The 21,774-nt window shown below is 40.2% G+C and overlaps 8 protein-coding genes across 21 annotated transcripts in view; 5 read left to right on the top strand and 3 right to left on the bottom strand.

The window, feature by feature from the left end:
* Positions 1-2,883: 2,883 nt before the first annotated feature.
* Positions 2,884-3,383, top strand: LOC117550569 (histone H2B 1.2-like). The gene has a single exon (XM_034222983.1). The coding sequence runs from the start codon at positions 2,897-2,899 to the stop codon at positions 3,272-3,274; it is 378 nt and encodes a 125-aa protein (XP_034078874.1). The 5' UTR covers positions 2,884-2,896; the 3' UTR covers positions 3,275-3,383.
* A 1,004-nt stretch (positions 3,384-4,387) lies between these two features.
* LOC117550561 (late histone H2A.L3-like) lies at positions 4,388-4,840 on the top strand. The gene has a single exon (XM_034222974.1). The coding sequence runs from the start codon at positions 4,403-4,405 to the stop codon at positions 4,784-4,786; it is 384 nt and encodes a 127-aa protein (XP_034078865.1). The 5' UTR covers positions 4,388-4,402; the 3' UTR covers positions 4,787-4,840.
* A 1,594-nt stretch (positions 4,841-6,434) lies between these two features.
* Positions 6,435-7,530, top strand: LOC117550554 (histone H3). The gene has a single exon (XM_034222967.1). The coding sequence runs from the start codon at positions 6,480-6,482 to the stop codon at positions 6,888-6,890; it is 411 nt and encodes a 136-aa protein (XP_034078858.1). The 5' UTR covers positions 6,435-6,479; the 3' UTR covers positions 6,891-7,530.
* A 3,575-nt stretch (positions 7,531-11,105) lies between these two features.
* The window catches only part of LOC117550545 (histone H1-like), a 142,592-nt gene continuing 131,923 nt past the window's right edge, over positions 11,106-21,774 (top strand). For 8 of the 14 annotated variants that reach the window (XM_034222931.1, XM_034222932.1, XM_034222937.1 and 5 more), the window contains exon 1: positions 11,106-11,657. In XM_034222931.1, the coding sequence (XP_034078822.1) occupies positions 11,130-11,657 (528 nt within the window). In that variant the 5' untranslated portion in view covers positions 11,106-11,129. Of the gene's footprint in view, positions 12,322-12,531; positions 12,883-21,774 lie in introns of those variants that run through there. The other 6 variants (XM_034222938.1, XM_034222947.1, XM_034222942.1 and 3 more) reach the window with 5 other exon arrangements.
* Positions 15,025-15,492, top strand: LOC117550584 (late histone H2A.L3-like). Its single transcript, XM_034222998.1, has one exon. It carries the CDS (start codon positions 15,055-15,057, stop codon positions 15,436-15,438), a length of 384 nt encoding a protein of 127 aa, XP_034078889.1. The 5' UTR covers positions 15,025-15,054; the 3' UTR covers positions 15,439-15,492.
* Positions 16,957-17,712, bottom strand: LOC117550553 (histone H3). Its single transcript, XM_034222966.1, has one exon. It carries the CDS (start codon positions 17,668-17,670, stop codon positions 17,260-17,262), a length of 411 nt encoding a protein of 136 aa, XP_034078857.1. The 5' UTR covers positions 17,671-17,712; the 3' UTR covers positions 16,957-17,259.
* Positions 19,311-19,763, bottom strand: LOC117550562 (late histone H2A.L3-like). Its single transcript, XM_034222975.1, has one exon. It carries the CDS (start codon positions 19,746-19,748, stop codon positions 19,365-19,367), a length of 384 nt encoding a protein of 127 aa, XP_034078866.1. The 5' UTR covers positions 19,749-19,763; the 3' UTR covers positions 19,311-19,364.
* Positions 20,411-21,021, bottom strand: LOC117550572 (histone H2B 1.2-like). Its single transcript, XM_034222986.1, has one exon. The coding sequence runs from the start codon at positions 21,006-21,008 to the stop codon at positions 20,631-20,633; it is 378 nt and encodes a 125-aa protein (XP_034078877.1). The 5' UTR covers positions 21,009-21,021; the 3' UTR covers positions 20,411-20,630.

The raw sequence follows: 21,774 nt of genomic DNA, 5'->3' as shown, positions 1-21,774 counted from the left end.
CCTTTCTAAATTATGGTAAACGTTTTTCTGCCTAAAATAGTTGAAATTGAACGTAAACTATATCAAACACCATATGCATGGCAATTAACCCATTTTTGCCCGCTATTTAAATTGACTTTGGTTAGTTAATAAAAATATTGATATATATACATATATATATATATATATATATATAATTGATGCAGTCTTTCTGAACACTTTTTAAAAAAAATACTGCAAATGAAGAATATTTTAAATTTTAACTTGAAAAGATTTGTGAAAGGATAAATTCTTCATGGGCTTCAATGGCTCTCTAGTAAAGGGTGTTTTATGGTTGCTTGTATTATCCTCAGATAGTGGTTTGTTATAGTGACATTTTAATAAATATTGCAAAAAAAGGCTCCAAAAAAGGCATATATATCCTGGCCGGCTTAACCAGTGTGTAATTCTTCAAGCACCACAAGATTCAGAGTTTATAAAGTACAATTCTGGGCCATTGATTGTGTCATTTCTCCAAACACATACAGTAAAAATGCCTGTTTTTAAGCCTTAAAATGGTGGAGGAAAAGGACTTTACATTGTATTATATACTTAAAGACAGGACTATTCAGTTAAGAGAAGAGAAAAAGGAAAGCAAATTGTTATAATGGGTTATGTAACATTAATGACATACATAATATGAGGTCCTTGGCACTGTGTGATCATGGGGCATCACCCTTACAGCATCAGGACAAAATCATATGGAGTCAGACACTGGAAGTGTGCTGGAGGCTGATGCGTTGACTGGGACTGATGGAAGGATGAGGTTGATGAGACTGAAGAATCTGTGACGAATTAGCGGCTGAAGAATAATCATATATTAAAAGACAGCAGCATCATAAGAGGCCAACAAGAGTGACAGAGTGTGTCAGTGTGCAGTCTACCATCCTCTTAAAATACTCTGTCCAACAATATCAGTCTCATGAGAAAGGTTTTTTAACGCTTATTCAAAATAGCAGAGAAACATGCATTCTTGTTCTCAGGAGGGGACATTGAGAGGATTGTTAGAAAAGTACACAGTAAGTACTTCATATACTTGTGGGGGTAGTTTCACTAGTACTGAGTCCAACAGGATCAATCTCACGAAGAACTAATGGCAACAAAAAAGAATTCCCTCATCAAACTTAGCAGAAGTGGCTTGATGTTGTTCTCAGCAGGGGACTTTGACAGAGTATTTCTCAATAAATACACAGTGAAAGTACTTCAATGTATTGTTAGTAGTAGGCTAACTAATACAAAGTCAAACAGTATCAATTTCATTAAGAACTAATGGTAAAATTATATTTTTATCATTCATCAAAGATATAGCAGAAAAACATGCATTATGTACTAAGGAGGGGACTGACAGAGGATTACTCACAAAGTACACAGCAAAAGTACTTCATTTTATTTCTGGTAGAAGTCAAACTAGAACGAGTCCAACAGAGTCAGTTTCCTTAACAACTTGTGGTAAAACATATGTGTATCACTCGTCAAATATAGCAGGAATGAAGAAGAGCAGCTGATTTGAAAAAACAAACGCAAGAGACGGCGGAGTGACCGCAGTGCAGAATCGCTGTATAGTTTAAATCTCCTAACAATGTTGTCCATTTTAGACAGAGGCTTATTATATTTACAGCCTTAATAACATTCATTTTCTGGGCTCAATCTGTGTCTTGGCCGTTTTCGTTGTGATCGCTAAATCCCCCTTGTTTATAATAATCACCGTTCCTTCAGTAGGATACTGCAGTGATTCAAAGTGTGATTTTAGCAAACGAGTGCTTTTGTTTTGAAATCACTTCCGTGACTTTGGCCCCGCCCCTCGCTCCAAGAACCATGAGACCATTTAGTAAGGTAAAAAGCAAAAAGCAAAAACGCCTCTCAGACGCTCTTCCGTTTACGTGTTTAATAAAGAAAAACAATTGGACGGTAGATACACGGATTTATTACATTATCAACTAATTATGTTTCCCACATTCTTTAAGTCTCACATTTACTGTGATGGAATATGGTGTCATTGAGTCCTGATCTACAACATTCTACATTCACCTATATTATTTGACATTGACAGATTTAAATGATGTTATTATCTCTACACTCAGTTATTCCAGATGTCCTGCCAGGTTGTCATCATGCCCTGCTCTATTAGTGATTATACTTCAGACATCCAAAAACAATTTATAATATATTGTTAGCATTGTTGTCCACTCACCTCTTTTCTGTTATTTCAATATTTACATTAGGTTTTGGAAATGTCTAAGGGTATGATCTAATGTGTACCTTTTCCCGAGCCTATTTATTACGTTTAAAGCCCTTCTCTCCACATGGAATCATTAGCTTACTCCATCAACCACATATATAAATACAAGAAAGCCCTTTACCTAAAAACATTTGCATTCATGCACACACTCGATTCAATTCAGACATTTACAGGTTTGTTATAAAGGCATCAGGGAAGCCTTCATGTAATCTCTAGAAATACTATGAAATGCTTTCTTTGTTGACCAGTTTGAATGGCTTGTACTAGATTGCGTTGGGTAATATAGTATCTGATTGTTTATGAATGATATCATATTTCTTGATTTAGGTTATCATTTTCAGTTTTTAAAAGACCAAGTTCTTCAACCATTTTATATTTTATCTTAATCTGAAAAAACAATATACTTTAATGTATCAAGTCTTTTTTGGTTTATTTCATTATTTAGATTTTAATACAAAAACATGTTTCTCTTCTGTTCTCAAAAACTATGCTCAAAGGGTGATTTGTTTTGCGCATGCTCAGTACCCAACCAATCCCGTGCGAGCAACAGCACAGTCTCATTTGCATCGCATGAATATAAATAGACCACGCTGTCTCTCGGTGAATACGTTCTACTTTGAGAACCCTCAACCTTTGATCATGCCTGAAGCAGCCAGTGTGAAAGCGCCCAAGAAGGGCTCCAAGAAGGCGGTCACCAAGACCCCCAGCAAGACCGGCAAGAAGAGGAGGAAGTCCAGGAAGGAGAGCTACGCCATCTACGTGTACAAAGTGATGAAGCAGGTGCACCCCGACACCGGCATCTCCTCCAAGGCCATGGGCATCATGAACTGCTTCGTGAGCGACATCTTTGAGCGCATCGCCGGGGAGGCCTCCCGTCTGGCTCACTACAACAAGCGCTCCACCATCACCTCCAGGGAGATCCAGACCGCCGTCCGCCTGCTGCTGCCCGGAGAGCTGGCCAAGCACGCCGTGTCTGAGGGCACCAAGGCCGTGACCAAGTACACGAGCTCCAAGTAACCTGTTGCCGCTGCTGCTACAAACCAACGGCTCTTTTAAGAGCCACCCACTTCATCTACTGCTGCTGTCCTCTTTCAAAGTGTCCCGATATACGTCAACATATTTGCCTTTTTAATATAACTAAAACAATACATGGTACAAGTTAACACCATTTCTTTATGAAAAGCTGGTATTTAAATTATGTATTGGTGGCAATGACATTAAACTGCTATACTCACTTGGATCATCTTCCTGTGATCTTTATTTAACTATTTACATGTTAATTTTACTTCTTCAGCAGTCATTTTAAACTGAGCTCTGTAATTGTTGTATTACAATTAATTTCTGTTTATCTACATCACTTCCACCTGGAGGTTTAATGCTTAACAAATAAAGCTATATTGTATCTTAAGTGCTGCAAATATAATAATGTATGTACAGTGTATGTATACGAATGAGAATAGGTTGTATTACCGAGTAGGTTAACACATACAGGGTATTTGCTTTGGTATATTTGGTGCATACAAATACACAGGATGAAGAATACCTAGCAAAATAATCAAAATAAAATAGAACTATATACATTTTGAGAAGACATACGTTATAGACCTTTATGAATACACATAATCATAATATGAAATAAGAGATGTCCTCAAAATATTAAAGATAACAAAAGTAGACATCACACAAATTACAATCTACACAAATAAGTTAAAACTGATGATCATTTTGTTTCCGTTAAATGTTTAGCCCACGTTACAGCTGCATGTATTTAGGTGGGTGTGTCATTTGAGTTATAATACGGAATATATTATTTCATAAGTTAATTACACACTGTAAATAAACATTAAGTATGACACCTTTATGAATGTCTTAATGTTCTCCACACATTGAGACTTTCGCTTCTTAAATTACAGGAGTTTATATTCATCTTTGAACGGGTGAAAACTATTTCAGAAAATACAAATTTAAACTTTAACGTCTCATTCTGAAAATAATTCAGGCGGCAGACAGACCTGTTTTCTGATTGGACGATCACAGTTACGGGTCAATCTGACCAATGAGCGTACAGCTGCGCTCCTATATAGTCTGGTGAGAACTGAGACCGAGTTACTTTCTTCTTAACGTCGAAGAATAAACACATAGAAAATGTCTGGTCGCGGAAAAGGTGCAGGAAAGGTTAGAGCGAAGGCAAAGACTCGCTCCTCCCGGGCCGGGCTCCAGTTCCCCGTCGGCCGTGTCCACAGGCATCTGAGGAAGGGTAACTACGCCCATCGTGTCGGTGCCGGAGCCCCGGTGTACCTTGCCGCTGTGCTGGAGTACCTGACCGCTGAGATCCTGGAGCTGGCTGGAAACGCCGCCCGGGACAACAAGAAGTCCCGCATCATCCCCCGCCATCTGCAGCTCGCCGTCCGCAACGACGAGGAGCTGAACAAGCTGCTGGGAGGAGTGACCATCGCTCAGGGAGGCGTGCTGCCCAACATCCAGGCTGTGCTGCTGCCCAAGAAGACCGAGAAGCCCGCCAAGAAGTGAACACCCTGAACCCGCTTCTACCAACACCCCAAAGGCTCTTTTAAGAGCCACCCACTTCCAACTAAAGAACATTCCTCTCTTCACTACACAACTACTTAAAGGCCCAGAGCAGTGATCTCCCCCTTGCTCTATATGTATTGAGTACAACATATAAAACGAGTCATATATTACACCAAGTCACTGAAACTAAAAACACCCATATTCTATAGCAATACACACTTAAAACTTAACTCTAAATTACTCTTAATGTATGTATCTGTATTTCGGGGTGTAGCCTCTAAAGTAAAGCCTTATTTCAACTAAAGCAAACTCCTCTTCACAATGTCCTTCGTACATCCAGCAGGTTAATCACCACATTCTCAAATGAATAGCGCTTTGGTTTCTACATCTGTCAGAAACCAGCCCGAGTGAGCTAGAAATTGAAAATCTGCATCTGGAGTCCAATGAGGTGCTTTCAGTACATTGACTCCAGGTCTTTGAAGATCTGGAAAGATTCACCAAAAACCAAATAAACAGCAATGTTCAGATCAATTACTTATGTTTTAAATAAAGCTGAATGTATTCTAGTATTAATATCACTCTATAACCATAATACTTTTCATAGTCTATCTGTTAATTGTGGCTGTCTTTTCAAACTAAAATGTTCCTGACTTCCTCTACAGTGGACATACTGTAACATTTAAAAATACAATTACATTAAAAAAGTCTAAATTGCAAGATGTTTTTCTTTTAACCCTAAATAGGTAGGAAATCAAAAATAAGGAAGATTGGAAAACATTTGTTTCCTGGGTTCCCAGGAGGATAAAGCCCCTTTTGCTGGATGTCACGTAGTTTCCTCTATTCAATAAGGCTTCTGTATTAATGTTGCTGAATTCTACTTCACCCAAGTAGCATTCAGTACGATCCTCTGTATACCTGAGCCACGCAGTACGCCATGCTATATTTCCATTGTGAATGATGCAAGCCAGTCAGCAGTGAATATCAGGACCAAGTAAGATGTTCATGTATTGAATTGATGTGTATTTCCAAGATGCATTCAAGTCATTTCTTCATCTTTCGTTGCCAAAAAAAGTTATAATCAAACTAATACTCAAATTTCACACCAGCTGTGACTGAAAGTGTATTTGATTCAGGTCATCGCTTTGCTTATAAATAGCTGACTCCATAGTAGGAAACTCAGATAACATATACTTTATGTTCTTCATTTAAAGACATTATTTTGTTATTAGAGAATCAGAAACCATAACGGGTTTGTTGCTAAGTAACACATACTTAGAATGTGTCTTGGTGTTTTATTCGCATACATAATAAAAACGATTTTAAGAATGCTAAAATAACATTATAAATATAGCAATATGTACATCAACATATGTATGCATTACAATATGCAGAATTCAGAGTTTATGAATGTATAGAATAATTTGTGCATCATTCATCTTTGCTGGACTTTTGTATCATAGACAAAGTGTTAAAAAAGCTGTATGTCACACATGGATGTATAATAAGAACAGTTTAACAAATGAGCGCGAAATTTGAATTTTCCAATCTCTACCAACCAATAGTTGAGCTGCAGTGTCACGTGTATACATTTGACCAATCAGCGTCGTTGTCGTGCCTGCTCTGGCTATATAAGAGACACAGACAAGTCTTCCACGTTACTACTTTCCAACAGAGAAGCAGACTCTCTCTAGCCATGGCAAGAACCAAGCAGACCGCCCGTAAATCCACCGGAGGAAAGGCTCCCAGGAAGCAGCTGGCCACCAAGGCTGCTCGTAAGAGCGCCCCGGCCACCGGCGGCGTGAAGAAGCCCCATCGTTACAGGCCCGGTACCGTGGCTCTGAGGGAGATCCGCCGCTACCAGAAGTCCACCGAGCTGCTGATCCGCAAGCTGCCCTTCCAGCGCCTGGTGAGGGAGATCGCTCAGGACTTCAAGACCGACCTGCGCTTCCAGAGCTCCGCCGTCATGGCTCTGCAGGAGTCCAGCGAGGCCTACCTGGTCGGCCTGTTCGAGGACACCAACCTGTGCGCCATCCACGCCAAGAGGGTCACCATCATGCCCAAGGACATCCAGCTGGCCCGCCGCATCCGCGGAGAGAGGGCTTAGACTGACCTGAGACCAGAACACCGAAACACAACGGCTCTTTTAAGAGCCACACACACACACTTACAGAGCAACCAGTCCTGAAACACATGTGTGCAAATACTTTATAAACACATTGTCCCCCTTTCATTATTAAAGCATGGTCCACAGTAACACATTATGATAAGATAGTATATAATGCTGATCCATATTGCAACTATCACTGGGTTGTAATGCAGGCTCTCATTTATGGCTAGACTCCGACATCTAGTGGTGTTTTTAGATAAAGCTCATTCCAACACAACGTAACTGAATACATAATGTTGTTCTTTAAACATGTTCATATAATTACTAGTCCTGAGATATATGTCTATGGGCCATTCTACCGAAATGTACCAAAGTCAGGCTGGAAATGTTTTGAAATTGTGTGTTTTTTCCCCAAAACTTTGTCCATATATATTTTGTTCCATATCTAAATTACACACATCGTAAAATAACTACATTTTTATATCGTATGTTCAGACTGTTGGAATCTTCTTCCTCTACCAAAAATGGTCACTACGGAAACATTTTAGTTGATAACTCAATATACTTGATATATACTCATGTATTTGTATTCTGCATACTCTTAAAATAAAGCATTATCTTCTGACTGTTTATCACATATTCTCAAGGTCACGATGAATGACCAGCAGTTTCACCACAATACATTGTTTTTATTCAGAAATGTTAAAATAACATTAGAAATAAGAGACATTGCAGGACGAGAAGATGTATACTTTTCTGTATTTAGCCGACACATAACCTGAAAACCTTTTAAAATAACTTCATCTATGTATGTTTTAGTTTTTTGCCTTTAAATACTTCTCACATGAATCTTGTGACGCACCAACTTGAACACACCCGTAATTGGGTGGTCCGGGTCTTGAAACAGAGCCTCCTCCAGGCTTGATGCCTGAGTCCAAATCAATATCACCACAATAAACAATATCTGATTCTGTTTGTGTCCATCTTATCTGTATAGACTCTTTCCTTTACTTGGTCACTTATAACAATCAGCATTATTGAGATTATTGTATTCATTATTATTTATGTTTTATTATTATAATTATTCATGTATACAGTTTACTTCATCTCACATTTGTCTAGCAACATAGAAACACTATGTTATTCTAATCCATTCTACTGTTTCTTTTTGCACTATTTTAATTGTGTTTTTTTTAATCAGTCTTATTCTTGTTTGTCCTAAATATGTTTCATTGTTGGAGGAGCCTGGGATTTCAGATTGTCATGCCATGTGTACACTGTAGCTCCTGTGCATATGGCAATAAAGCCTTTGAATGTTGAATCTGCCGCCCCCACTGGTCCTTTCCCACATGGCTTACTCTGCTCTTTACAGCTCTTTGCACTTATAGTTCAATGGGACTGTATTTTGTTGTCTCAGTTGAACCGGAAAATAACTCGTTGTTTCAAATGACATGTTATGAAGCGTCTAAAAGATAACATTAACACAAATTAAACATTACATCTAAACAGTTTGCAATGCTTTCTCATATATTCCTTATATATTTGATGTGATCTGTGGCATTCCTTGTCCCTTGTAGCTTTCATGTGAGCATGTTGCAACACCCATTTTGAACATTAAACAAATAATATATTTGTTGTTGGGTTTAGCTTCCACAGTATGTACTTCTCTAAGTTCAGAGATTGCTCTCTTTTTTCCTGGTGCTCCCAATGTGGGAATACATTTTAGATTCAGGTCTCCTCCTACAGTACATATGTAGTATGGATATGTAGAAGAACAATTGCAAAGTTGACCCTCTTTCTCAAATGTATACATGCAAAGAATTGAGGGACAGAAGATCCCCAAAAATGATGCTACACAATACAACCAGATGCAGTACAACATCCTGGTATTCTTTGCCTTCTGCAGGTAAAACACCATGTCATTTTCTGCCATAATAAAGGCTAGTACTGATGCATGCCTTCTTCATCAAGTATTTAAAGTATATAAAGAAGTTAGATTCAGGCTTCAATTGTATACCTCATATAAATCAAATCAGGTTTTATTTATAAAGCACATTTAATAGTGATTTTTGGTCGAGCCAAAGTGCTGTACATGTAATAAAAACACATTACTACAATCACAATAAAAGACAATAAATTACAACAGATATAAAAAACACAGGGAAAAGTCAGGAGTCGTGCTCCGCTCTGACTAGAAGGCCAGGGAGAAGAAGTGTGTTTTAAGAGTAGATTTAAAAACCCCCAGGGTCTGGGCCGACCTCACATGGAGGGACAGAGTGTTCCAGAGCCTGGGGCCAGCTGCTGCGAAGGCTCAGTGCCCTAGGGGTTTGAGCCTGGTCTTAGGCACTACCAGCAGCAGCTGGTCAGCCGACCTTAAGGCTCTGCCTGGGGTGTAGCGCTGGAGGAGTTCGGCTACATTGGCCGGGCCAGCCCATGTAGGGCTTTGAAAACAAATAAAAGGAGTTTAAAATCTATTCTGAACCGAACTGGAAGCCAGTGCAGTGAGGTCAGAATTGGGGTGATATGGTCACGCTTTGTATGGCCAGTGAGAAGACGTTCAGCTGCTTTCTGCACTAGCTGCATGCGTCTAATTGAGGCCTGGTCCATACCCACATACAGAGCGTTGCAGTAATCCAGTCTCGAGGTAACAAAGGCGTTAATAACCCTTTCTAGGTCTTTAAAAGATACAAACGACTTGGTTTTGGCCAATAGTCGTATTTAAAAAAAGCAGGTCTTAACTACGGTGCTGACCTGCTTATGAAATTTAAAAGCACTATTGAAGGTCACTCCAAGGTTCATGACAGAGGGGAGGACGTTTTTATTGAGGGAGCCCAGAATATCAACCGGAGAGGCTGGAGGTCGGGGTCCAAAAAAGATGACCTCAGTCTTGCTCTCGTTGAGGGTGAGGACGTTTTTTCTGTGATGCCTGCGGACTGTTCAAGCCGTGACAACAGGATGCTATGGTCCACAGTGTCGAAGGCAGCTGTCAGGTCTAACAGCACCAGGACAGCTGGGCTACCTGAGTCTGCGGCTAGGAGCAGATCATATAAGCAGGGTGACTAAGACGGGCTTCTTTCACCTAAGAAATATTAGCAAAGAACGCTCATTTTTAAACCGACCAGAGGCTGACAAGCTCATGCATGCATTCATAGCAAGTAAGTTGGACTAATGTAATGCACTCTTCGCTGGTCTTCCAGAAAACTCAATAGAAAAGCTTCAACTCATCCAGAACTCTGCCGCCAGGCTTTAAACAAAAGCCAGAGAAAGAGAGCACGTTCCTCCTGTTTTATCTGAACTTTAATTTCTTTTAATCTTAGGACATTCTTTGAGATTCTAATAATCCATTGAGATTTAACAGTCTAGTGTTAATGAATAATATCATTTCATAGCTAATTCCAAGCCTTTGTGCTGGTGTATGGTTCTAATTCCTTCACTTAAGCTTCTGTTTCTCTGATTTTCTACAATTACTAAAGTGATAATACTTGTCTGATGTTCACAGTCAGTGGGAGTTCTGCTACCAAGAGTTTGTGTCTGTTTGAGAGCCTTTGTGACCTTACAGGTTTAGATCTATCTGTCTAACACATTTCAGAATGTAAAAATATATGATAATACTCATACTATATAAATATAGTTGTATTGTGATGTACATGAGAAAAGCTGTGCTAAATGAAGGTCTCTCACTGTTGAGTAACAAAGACTTCATTTAGAACACAGCCAGGGCCTGTCCTGAAGGGAGTGTGTTTGCAGACAGCAGAATTACCTCTGTTTAACAAAAAAGTGTTGACAAATGTGGAATTCTTTCATATTGAGTCTTTAATCCAACATTTCATTTCACTATATTACAAGTTTTAGGGGGATTATAATGTATTTTAAATCCTTTAAGAGAGAGATTACAGAGAAAAGTCGCAGATTAGTCCTTCAGACAGCAGTAGTTTTAGGAGGTTTAAAGCCTTCCCAATGAAAACACAACAATATTTAAAGCTTTATTTGGCTTCTATATGAAGATGAAGTAATCCACTGTCAATTCGATTAACCTTTGAAATTCAACTCGTTCTCTAAATGTGTATTTTGTACAGTTTTAGCTGAAGAGAAAGCACAAAGTGGCACAGTTTTTCTGCAGCTCCTGTGTGAGCCACTGAGTTGAGTCTCTACGGTTCTCATGGTGAGTTTAAGTTCCTCTCTTCGCTGGGATTTCTCTCTCCGTCTCATCAGACCGAGAATCCTCCTGACAGCATCATGGCCACAGAAGAAGCTCCCACTGAAGTCTCCGCCGCCGCCGCCCCGGCAAAGGCACCAGCCAAGACCCCGAAGAAGAAGGCAGCCAAGCCGGCCAAGAAGGTTGGTCCCGGAGCCGCTGAGCTCATCTTGAACGCGGTCACCGCCTCCAAGGACCGTAAAGGGATCTCTTACATCGCGGTGAAGAAGGCGCTGGCCGCTCAGGGCTACGAACACACCGCTCACATTAAACGCGCCGTGAAGAGGTTACTCGAGAATGGAGCCCTGGTGCAGGTCAAGGGAACCGGAGCCAGCGGCTCCTTCAAGGCAGCCAAGGCCGCCGAGAAGCCCAAGAAGGTAGCGAAGAAGCCCGCAGCCAAAGCCAAGAAGCCGGCAGCAGCATCAGCGAAGAAACCCGCCGCTAAGAAGCCAGCTGCCAAGAAGGCAGTAACTCCCAAGAAGGTAGCGAAGAAGCCTGCTACTGCTGCCAAGAAAACCCCCGTGAAGCAGATCACTAAGAGCCCGAAGAAGAAGGTGGCGGCCAAGAAGGCAGCGACCCCCAAGAAGACAGTAACCCCCAAGAAGGCAGCGACCCCCAAGAAGGCAGCGACCCCCAAGAAGACAGTAACCCCCAAGAAGGCTGTGAAGAAGGCGGTTAAACCAGCTGCCAAAGCAGCGAAGAAGGCACCAGCCAGGAAATCATCGAGGAAGTAAACAGATCCTCTACTTCATCTCCAAAAGGCTCTTTTAAGAGCCACCCACATACACCGAAAGAGCACTCTCCTGTTTTAATATTTAATTTAGCATAAATACAAGTTTGTTAAAGTCTGCTGCATATGTATTTGAAAAACCAGAAGATGTTGTGGTTATTTATCATTATCGTATAAGTTAGTTAATTTTACAACACATTCTATTATGTTGCTATATTAGTAGACATTCACTTCACAGAAGGCTCCTCTGACAGTCACTCACAACATACATATTTTCCCATATACTTGATAGTGTATAAACCCTATGTAAATATTTTGTAGGCCTATATAACTTCATATAAATGTACATCGAAACTTATTTAATGCTACATATAATTGTGACTATTATTACACATTAATTCACTTTTACTTGAGGAGATCGGATTAGCTCCTGATTTTGATAATAAATACATTATTTTACTTTATTTTGTATGTTTAATAATTAGATTATATTGGATATACTTTAATGGTCACATTGGTCATTTGTTTTGTCACTTCAGCATGCCAAACTATCTTATAGTGTGCTTCACTTTGATCCTTTAAGTATACTTTATTTTAAAATATTTCTCTAAGAATACACTATATTGTTTGAGTCTATGTGTATAGGCAGATCTATTTTATAGTATATGTTATTCGATGATTTAATTATGTGAGGTCTTTTGTACTTGACACAGTGAATGGACTAACGCTTCTCTGATTGGTCGATGGTAGTACCACTCGACCTGACCAATCAGCGGCCAGATGTTCACTCTATAGACCACCACCAATCGATGAGGAAGTATTGTTTTCTGCTAACCTAAACAGAAAATGTCAGGAAGAGGCAAGACCGGAGGAAGAAAGTTTTTTTAATTATTGGACTTGATCAAAAGAAAGCCTTCCACTATTTATCCAGGGATTACTTATGGTCGGTGATGAAGGCCTACGGATTTCCTGAAGCCTTCATAAACATGATTAAGTGTCTGTATTTTAAATCTTATGTCTGTGTAAATGTAAACGTTGTGTTAACAAATGCATTCAATGTTGAGAGAGGGGTTAAGCAGCAGGGGTGCCCTCTAAGCGCAGCTCTGTACGTGCTAGCCATAAGTCCATTCATTAAAATAACAAACAATGACAGGTTCATATCAGGAACACCAGTTGGCCATGCGCCCAAAATAACTGCCATCGCCTGCAGACGATGTTACTGTTATAATAAAAACCAACAGGAAATGGATGTTCTAACAAACCACCTAAACCTATATGAATTGGCATCAGGAGCTAAATTAAACCACAGCTAAACTGAAGGTGTTTGGATCGGCACCGACGATGCCAAATGTGACATTAACATTCACGTGAAAAAAGAAATTAAAATACTTGGAATAACTATTTGTAGCGACAACTGTGCTGAACTCAATTGGGAGAAGAAACTAAGTGAAGTCAAAGAACAAGTTAAACACTGGGAGAATAAAAATACAAATTAGAAATCAAGAATAAACATAATAAAATCATTCATACTCAGCAAGATCCTTTTTCTAGCAAACATCTTCCCCCCACCAGCCCAAATAATGATGCAATTAAACAAACAGTGTGTCAATTTGGTGTGGGGTACAACAAGGGAGGTTGCTAAACGTAATGTGTTATTTAAGAGTAGGGAATATGGAGGCCTGGGAGCCATAGACCTGGGCGTTCAACTAAACATCACCTTTGTAAAAACATCTCTGCTGCAATCGATAGGAAAGCACCTTGGGTTGAGGATGGAGGAATGGGATGGAAGAAAAGAAGAGCTAGAAATGGACCACAAGTTACTTTATGGTGACTTCACAACTGAAGTTCAGCATTTAGAGATTGATTGGATCGGACTACCGAATAGAGTAATTTTTAAAATGATAATCGATTTCAAATATGGAGGTGTTATAGCGTACAAAAACCTAACACCTGACGAAGGTAACGAAGTCTTGAAATTAGTAAAAAGTAAACAGTTATCGGAGAGCATGAGAGACGTGAGGTGGCTGATATCAGTCAACAGACTTGCGGTCAGAGCTGTGGTCTCATGGAGCTGCTATGTGAAAACTAGAACATGCCCCATGATTAACTGTGAGGAGGACGAGACTCTCCAGCACCTCCTCATGGACTGCTACAGAGCTCAGGAGGTGTGGTCGCTCCTACGGGGCATCGGGTTAGACTTCAATGTAGAATATGTCTCAATCATGTATTGTATTCTGGATGAGGGGATGGACAATAAACACAGGGACCTTTTTCAGCTGGTAATTTGTATCACATGTATGAAGATCTGGAAGACAAGGTGCAACATGGTACTAAATCAGACGATCATAAACAGTGGCACCATCGTGAAACAAATACTTACTGAACTAAGGAGAAGAAAAACCCTGGACAAATCCCAGACTCAGCCATGGGGCGTTTTGAGTCTGTGACCGAGCTGAGTCTCACTGGAATATAAACGTGCTCTCTTTATGTTATTTATATACTTATTCATTGTGTTTTATGTGTTTTATTAATGTAACTTGTGTATATCATGTACTGACCAAATAATATAAAATAAAGTTTTCTAAAAATTTGGTATATTTGGTGCATACAAAGACACAGAATGAAGAATACCTAGCAAAATAATCAAAAATAACATAGATCTATATACATTTTGAGAAGACATATGTTATAGACCTTTATGAATACACATAATCATAATATGAAATAAGAGATGTCCTCAAAATATTAAAGATAACAAAAGTAGACATTACACAAATTACAATCTACACAAATAAGTTAAAACTGGTGATCATTTTGTTTCCGTTAAATGTTTAGCCCACGTTACAGCTGCATGTATTTAGGTGGGTGTGTCATTTGAGTTATAATACGGAATATATTATTTAATAAGTTAATTACACACTGTAAATAAACATTAAGTATGACACCTTTATGAATGTCTTAATGTTCTCCACACATTGAGACTTTCGCTTCTTAAATTACAGGAGTTTATATTCATCTTTGAACGGGTGAAAACTATTACAGAAAATACAAATTTAAACTTTAACGTCTCATTCTGAAAAGAATTCAGGCGGCAGACAGACCTGTTTTCTGATTGGACGATCACAGTTACGGGTCAATCTGACCAATGAGCGTACAGCTGCGCTCCTATATATACTCTGGTGAGAACTGTGACCGAGTTACTTTCTTCTTAACGTCGAAGAATAAACACATAGAAAATGTCTGGTCGCGGAAAAGGTGCAGGAAAGGTTAGAGCGAAGGCCAAGACTCGCTCCTCCCGGGCCGGGCTCCAGTTCCCCGTCGGCCGTGTCCACAGGCATCTGAGGAAGGGCAACTACGCCCATCGTGTCGGTGCCGGAGCCCCGGTGTACCTGGCCGCTGTGCTGGAGTACCTGACCGCTGAGATCCTGGAGCTGGCTGGAAACGCCGCCCGGGACAACAAGAAGTCCCGCATCATCCCCCGCCATCTGCAGCTCGCCGTCCGCAACGACGAGGAGCTGAACAAGCTGCTGGGAGGAGTGACCATCGCTCAGGGAGGCGTGCTGCCCAACATCCAGGCTGTGCTGCTGCCCAAGAAGACCGAGAAGCCCGCCAAGAAGTGAACACCCTGAACCCGCTTCTACCAACACCCCAAAGGCTCTTTTAAGAGCCACCCACTTCCAACTAAAGAACATTCCTCTCTTCAGTACACAACTACTTAAAGGCCCAGAGCAGTGATCTCCCCCCTAAATATAACCTTAAATTACAATTAATGATTACATCTGTATTTCGATTTGTAGCCTCTAAAGTAAAGTGCACTCCTCTTCACAATGTCCTTCGTACATCCAGCAGGTTAATCACCACATTCTCAAATAAATAGCGCTTTGGTTTCTACATCTGTCAGTCCACATAAATAAAGCCACAGCGTTTGTTGGACCCATCATTAATGTTGAACTCAGTTGACACTACACTCTATCAGTAGCTACTTGTTGGCAGGTGTCTGCAGTTCACCGATCAATAGCGTACCGTAACATTTAAGCTCTCGATCGTATCTTTTGCCCACACGCACTTTGAAGTGAAAACAGAACAGGTTGTTTTTAGTCCCAGCCTTTATCCACAGGTGTCAGTTCACCAACACATGTTTGGAGCAGGACGAAAATAGTGGCTCTATTGTAGTGGATTCAATATTAGCACGTGTGTCTTTCTAACAGTTCTTTATTTATTTGTTATTTTAAGAAATGAGGTATATCTAGGTACATATATTAATGAAGTTATCATCTCCAATGAGCAGTTCTTTAATGTGACCATTGTATATTATATCTATACCGTTAGGAGTTAGTTTAGTAGCTCTAAAACAAACATGGTACAAACTATTATCCAGCACTATTTCAACATTACATAAATCAGTAACATCTTAAATAATAGTGTTTAAACTAAACTGTATGTTATACACAGCCCACACACAGTTAGATGCAAGTGTTTATGTGCAAACCTCTTCTAAAGCGTGAATGCTAGCCATGTACTTGCTAGCATTCTTTAGTTATGCTCAATTTGAGCTGGAATCGTCACGACCGAAACATTTGGTTCAGTTTCGGTAATTGACATGATCGTTTCGGTAGTGACGACCTGGAAAGGTAAGCAGGTAAATCCCATAGTTCTGAAATAAATGTGTTTTAAAGTCTGAAAATCAGTGTGTTACTTTAAAGCTCTCCTATTGTACTATTTGTAGGCATGTATTATAGCACTCAGAAATATATAAAAAACATGTCTATGAAGTGTTTTGCTCAAAATACCAAAGAAACAGAAAAACCTTCATAACACACGGTGATAACCGGAGAAGCATGACATGGGACCTTTACGCAATAAGGTAATACTTTTTACTATAGTGTATGTACTATGTTTCCATAGTGACCATTTTTGGTAGAGGAAGAAGATTCCAACAGTCTGAAAATACGATATAAAAATGTAGTTATTTTACTAGATGTGTGTAATTTAGATATGGTACAAAATATATATGGACAAAGTTTTGGGGAAAAAACACACAATTTCAAAACATTTCCAACCTGACTTTGGTACATTTCGGTAGAATGGCCCATAGACATATATCTCAGGACTAGTAATTATATGAACATGTTTAAAGAACAACATGATGTATTCAGTTACGTTGTGTTGGAATGAGCTTTATCTAAAAACACCACTAGATGTCGGAGTCTAGCCATAAATGAGAGCCTGCATTACAACCCAGTGATAGTTGCAATATGGATCAGCATTATATACTATCTTATCATAATGTGTTACTGTGGACCATGCTTTAATAATGAAAGGGGGACAATGTGTTTATAAAGTATTTGCACACATGTGTTTCAGGACGGGTTGCTCTGTAAGTGTGTGTGTGTGGCTCTTAAAAGAGCCGTTGTGTTTCGGTGTTCTGGTCTCAGGTCAGTCTAAGCCCTCTCTCCGCGGATGCGGCGGGCCAGCTGGATGTCCTTGGGCATGATGGTGACCCTCTTGGCGTGGATGGCGCACAGGTTGGTGTCCTCGAACAGGCCGACCAGGTAGGCCTCGCTGGACTCCTGCAGAGCCATGACGGCGGAGCTCTGGAAGCGCAGGTCGGTCTTGAAGTCCTGAGCGATCTCCCTCACCAGGCGCTGGAAGGGCAGCTTGCGGATCAGCAGCTCGGTGGACTTCTGGTAGCGGCGGATCTCCCTCAGAGCCACGGTACCGGGCCTGTAACGATGGGGCTTCTTCACGCCGCCGGTGGCCGGGGCGCTCTTACGAGCAGCCTTGGTGGCCAGCTGCTTCCTGGGAGCCTTTCCTCCGGTGGATTTACGGGCGGTCTGCTTGGTTCTTGCCATGGCTAGAGAGAGTCTGCTTCTCTGTTGGAAAGTAGTAACGTGGAAGACTTGTCTGTGTCTCTTATATAGCCAGAGCAGGCACGGCAACGACGCTGATTGGTCAAATGTATACACGTGACACTGCAGCTCAACTATTGGTTGGTAGCGATTGGAAAATTCAAATTTCGCGCTCATTTGTTAAACTGTTCTTATTATACATCCATGTGTGACATACAGCTTTTTTAACACTTTGTCTATGATACAAAAGTCCAGCAAAGATGAATGATGCACAAATTATTCTATACATTCATAAACTCTGAATTCTGCATATTGTAATGCATACATATGTTGATGTACATATTGCTATATTTATAATGTTATTTTAGCATTCTTAAAATCGTTTTTATTATGTATGCGAATAAAACACCAAGACACATTCTAAGTATGTGTTACTTGGCAACAAACCCGTTATGGTTTCTGATTCTCTAATAACAAAATAATGTCTTTAAATGAAGAACATAAAGTATATGTTATCTGAGTTTCCTACTATGGAGTCAGCTATTTATAAGCAAAGCGATGACCTGAATCAAATACACTTTCAGTCACAGCTGGTGTGAAATTTGAGTATTAGTTTGATTATAACTTTGTTTGGCAACGAAAGATGAAGAAATGACTTGAATGCATCTTGGAAATACACATCAATTCAATACATGAACATCTTACTTGGTCCTGATATTCACTGCTGACTGGCTTGCATCATTCACAATGGAAATATAGCATGGCGTACTGCGTGGCTCAGGTATACAGAGGATCGTACTGAATGCTACTTGGGTGAAGTAGAATTCAGCAACATTAATACAGAAGCCTTATTGAATAGAGGAAACTACGTGACATCCAGCAAAAGGGGCTTTATCCTCCTGGGAACCCAGGAAACAAATGTTTTCCAATCTTCTTTATTTTTGATTTCCTACCTATTTAGGGTTAAAAGAAAAACATCTTGCAATTTAGACTTTTTTAATGTAATTGTATTTTTAAATGTTACAGTATGTCCACTGTAGAGGAAGTCAGGAACATTTTAGTTTGAAAAGACAGCCACAATTAACAGATAGACTATGAAAAGTATTATGGTTATAGAGTGATATTAATACTAGAATACATTCAGCTTTATTTAAAACATAAGTAATTGATCTGAACATTGCTGTTTATTTGGTTTTTGGTGAATCTTTCCAGATCTTCAAAGACCTGGAGTCAATGTACTGAAAGCACCTCATTGGACTCCAGATGCAGATTTTCAATTTCTAGCTCACTCGGGCTGGTTTCTGACAGATGTAGAAACCAAAGCGCTATTCATTTGAGAATGTGGTGATTAACCTGCTGGATGTACGAAGGACATTGTGAAGAGGAGTTTGCTTTAGTTGAAATAAGGCTTTACTTTAGAGGCTACACCCCCGAAATACAGATACATACATTAAGAGTAATTTAGAGTTAAGTTTTAAGTGTGTATTGCTATAGAATATGGGTGTTTTTAGTTTCAGTGACTTGGTGTAATATATGACTCGTTTTATATGTTGTACTCAATACATATAGAGCAAGGGGGAGATCACTGCTCTGGGCCTTTAAGTAGTTGTGTACTGGAGAGAGGAATGTTCTTTAGTTGGAGGTGGGTGGCTCTTAAAAGAGCCTTTGGGGTGTTGGTAGAAGCGGGTTCAGGGTGTTCACTTCTTGGCGGGCTTCTCGGTCTTCTTGGGCAGCAGCACAGCCTGGATGTTGGGCAGCACGCCTCCCTGAGCGATGGTCACTCCTCCCAGCAGCTTGTTCAGCTCCTCGTCGTTGCGGACGGCGAGCTGCAGATGGCGGGGGATGATGCGGGACTTCTTGTTGTCCCGGGCGGCGTTTCCAGCCAGCTCCAGGATCTCAGCGGTCAGGTACTCCAGCACAGCGGCCAGGTACACCGGGGCTCCGGCACCGACACGATGGGCGTAGTTACCCTTCCTCAGATGCCTGTGGACACGGCCGACGGGGAACTGGAGCCCGGCCCGGGAGGAGCGAGTCTTGGCCTTCGCTCTAACCTTTCCTGCACCTTTTCCGCGACCAGACATTTTCTATGTGTTTATTCTTCGACGTTAAGAAAAAAGTAACTTGGTCAAATTTCTCACCAGACTATATAGGAGCGCAGCTGTACGCTCATTGGTCAGATTGACCCGTAACTGTGATCGTCCAATCAGAAAACAGGTCTGTCTGCCGCCTGAATTATTTTCAGAATGAGACGTTAAAGTTTACATTTGTATTTTCTGAAATAGTTTTCACCCGTTCAAAGATGAATATAAACTCCTGTAATTTAAGAAGCGAAAGTCTCAATGTGTGGAGAACATTAAGACATTCATAAAGGTGTCATACTTAATGTTTATTTACAGTGTGTAATTAACTTATTAAATAATATATTCCGTATTATAACTCAAATGACACACCCACCTAAATACATGCAGCTGTAACGTGGGCTAAACATTTACCGGAAACAAAATGATCATCAGTTTTAACTTATTTGTGTAGATTGTAATTTGTGTGATGTCTACTTTTGTTATCTTTAATATTTTGAGGACATCTCTTATTTCATATTATGATGTGTATTCATAAAGGTCTATAACGTATGTCTTCTCAAAATGTATATAGTTCTATTTTATTTTGCTAGGTATTCTTCATCCTGTGTATTTGTATGCACCAAATATACCAAAGTTTAAATAAAGATCACAGGAAGATGATCCAAGTGAGTATAGCAGTTTAATGTCATTGCTACAACACATTATTTAAATACCAGCTTTTCATAAATAAATGGTGTTAACTTGTACCATGTATTGTTTTAGTTATATTAAAAAGGCAACTATGTTGATGTATATCGGGACACTTTGAAAGAGGAAAGCAGCAGTAGATGAAGTGGGTGGCTCTTAAAAGAGCCGTTGGTTTGTAGCAGCAGCGGCAACAGGTTACTTGGAGCTCGTGTACTTGGTCACGGCCTTGGTGCCCTCAGACACGGCGTGCTTGGCCAGCTCTCCGGGCAGCAGCAGGCGGACGGCGGTCTGGATCTCCCTGGAGGTGATGGTGGAGCGCTTGTTGTAGTGAGCCAGACGGGAGGCCTCCCCGGCGATGCGCTCAAAGATGTCGCTCACGAAGCAGTTCATGATGCCCATGGCCTTGGAGGAGATGCCGGTGTCGGGGTGCACCTGCTTCATCACTTTGTACACGTAGATGGCGTAGCTCTCCTTCCTGGACTTCCTCCTCTTCTTGCCGGTCTTGCTGGGGGTCTTGGTGACCGCCTTCTTGGAGCCCTTCTTGGGCGCTTTCACGCTGGCTGCTTCAGGCATGATCAAAGGTTGTGGGTTCTCAAAGTAGAACGTATTCACCGAGAGACAGCGTGGTGTATTTATATTCATTCGATGCAAATGAGACTGTGCTGTTGCTCGCACGGGATTGGTTGGGTACTGAGCATGCGCAAAACAAATCACCCTTTGAGCATAGTTTTTGAGAACAGAAGAGAAACATGTTTTTGTATTGAAATCTAAATAATGAAATAAACCAAAAAAGACTTGATACATTAAAGTATATTGTTTGTTCAGATTAAGATAAAATATAAAATGGTTGAAGAACTTGGTCTTTTAAAAACTGAAAATGATAACCTAAATCAAGAAATATGATATCATTCATAAACAATCAGATACTATATTACCCAACGCAATCTAGTACAAGCCATTCAAACTGGTCAACAAAGAAAGCATTTCATAGTATTTATAGAGATTACATGAAGGCTTCCCTGATGCCTTTATAACAAACCTGTACATGTCTGAATTGAATTGAGTGTGTGCATTAATGCAAATGTTTTTAAGTAAAGGGCTTTTTGAAGCCTTTTAATGATTCCCGAGATTTTAAGAAAGGTCGTCTGGATGATTTGTAACTACACATTTTAAATGTTTAAAAAATCTATACCTCTTTGTTACTATCCAGTATATCACACAATACCTGTGTTAGAAGGTTACTTTTGAACACTTTTCAGGTATTTGTTCTTTATTTTAATTCTATAATCTGACCAATGAGCGTACAGCTGCGCTCCTATATATTCTGGTGAGAACTGTG

This window comes from Gymnodraco acuticeps, unplaced genomic scaffold (assembly GCF_902827175.1).
Source record: "Gymnodraco acuticeps unplaced genomic scaffold, fGymAcu1.1, whole genome shotgun sequence".
Taxonomy (NCBI): Eukaryota; Metazoa; Chordata; class Actinopteri; order Perciformes; family Bathydraconidae; genus Gymnodraco; species Gymnodraco acuticeps.
The sequence above is the reverse complement of the archived record's forward strand: the minus strand, read 5'-3'. Positions and strand labels throughout refer to the sequence as shown.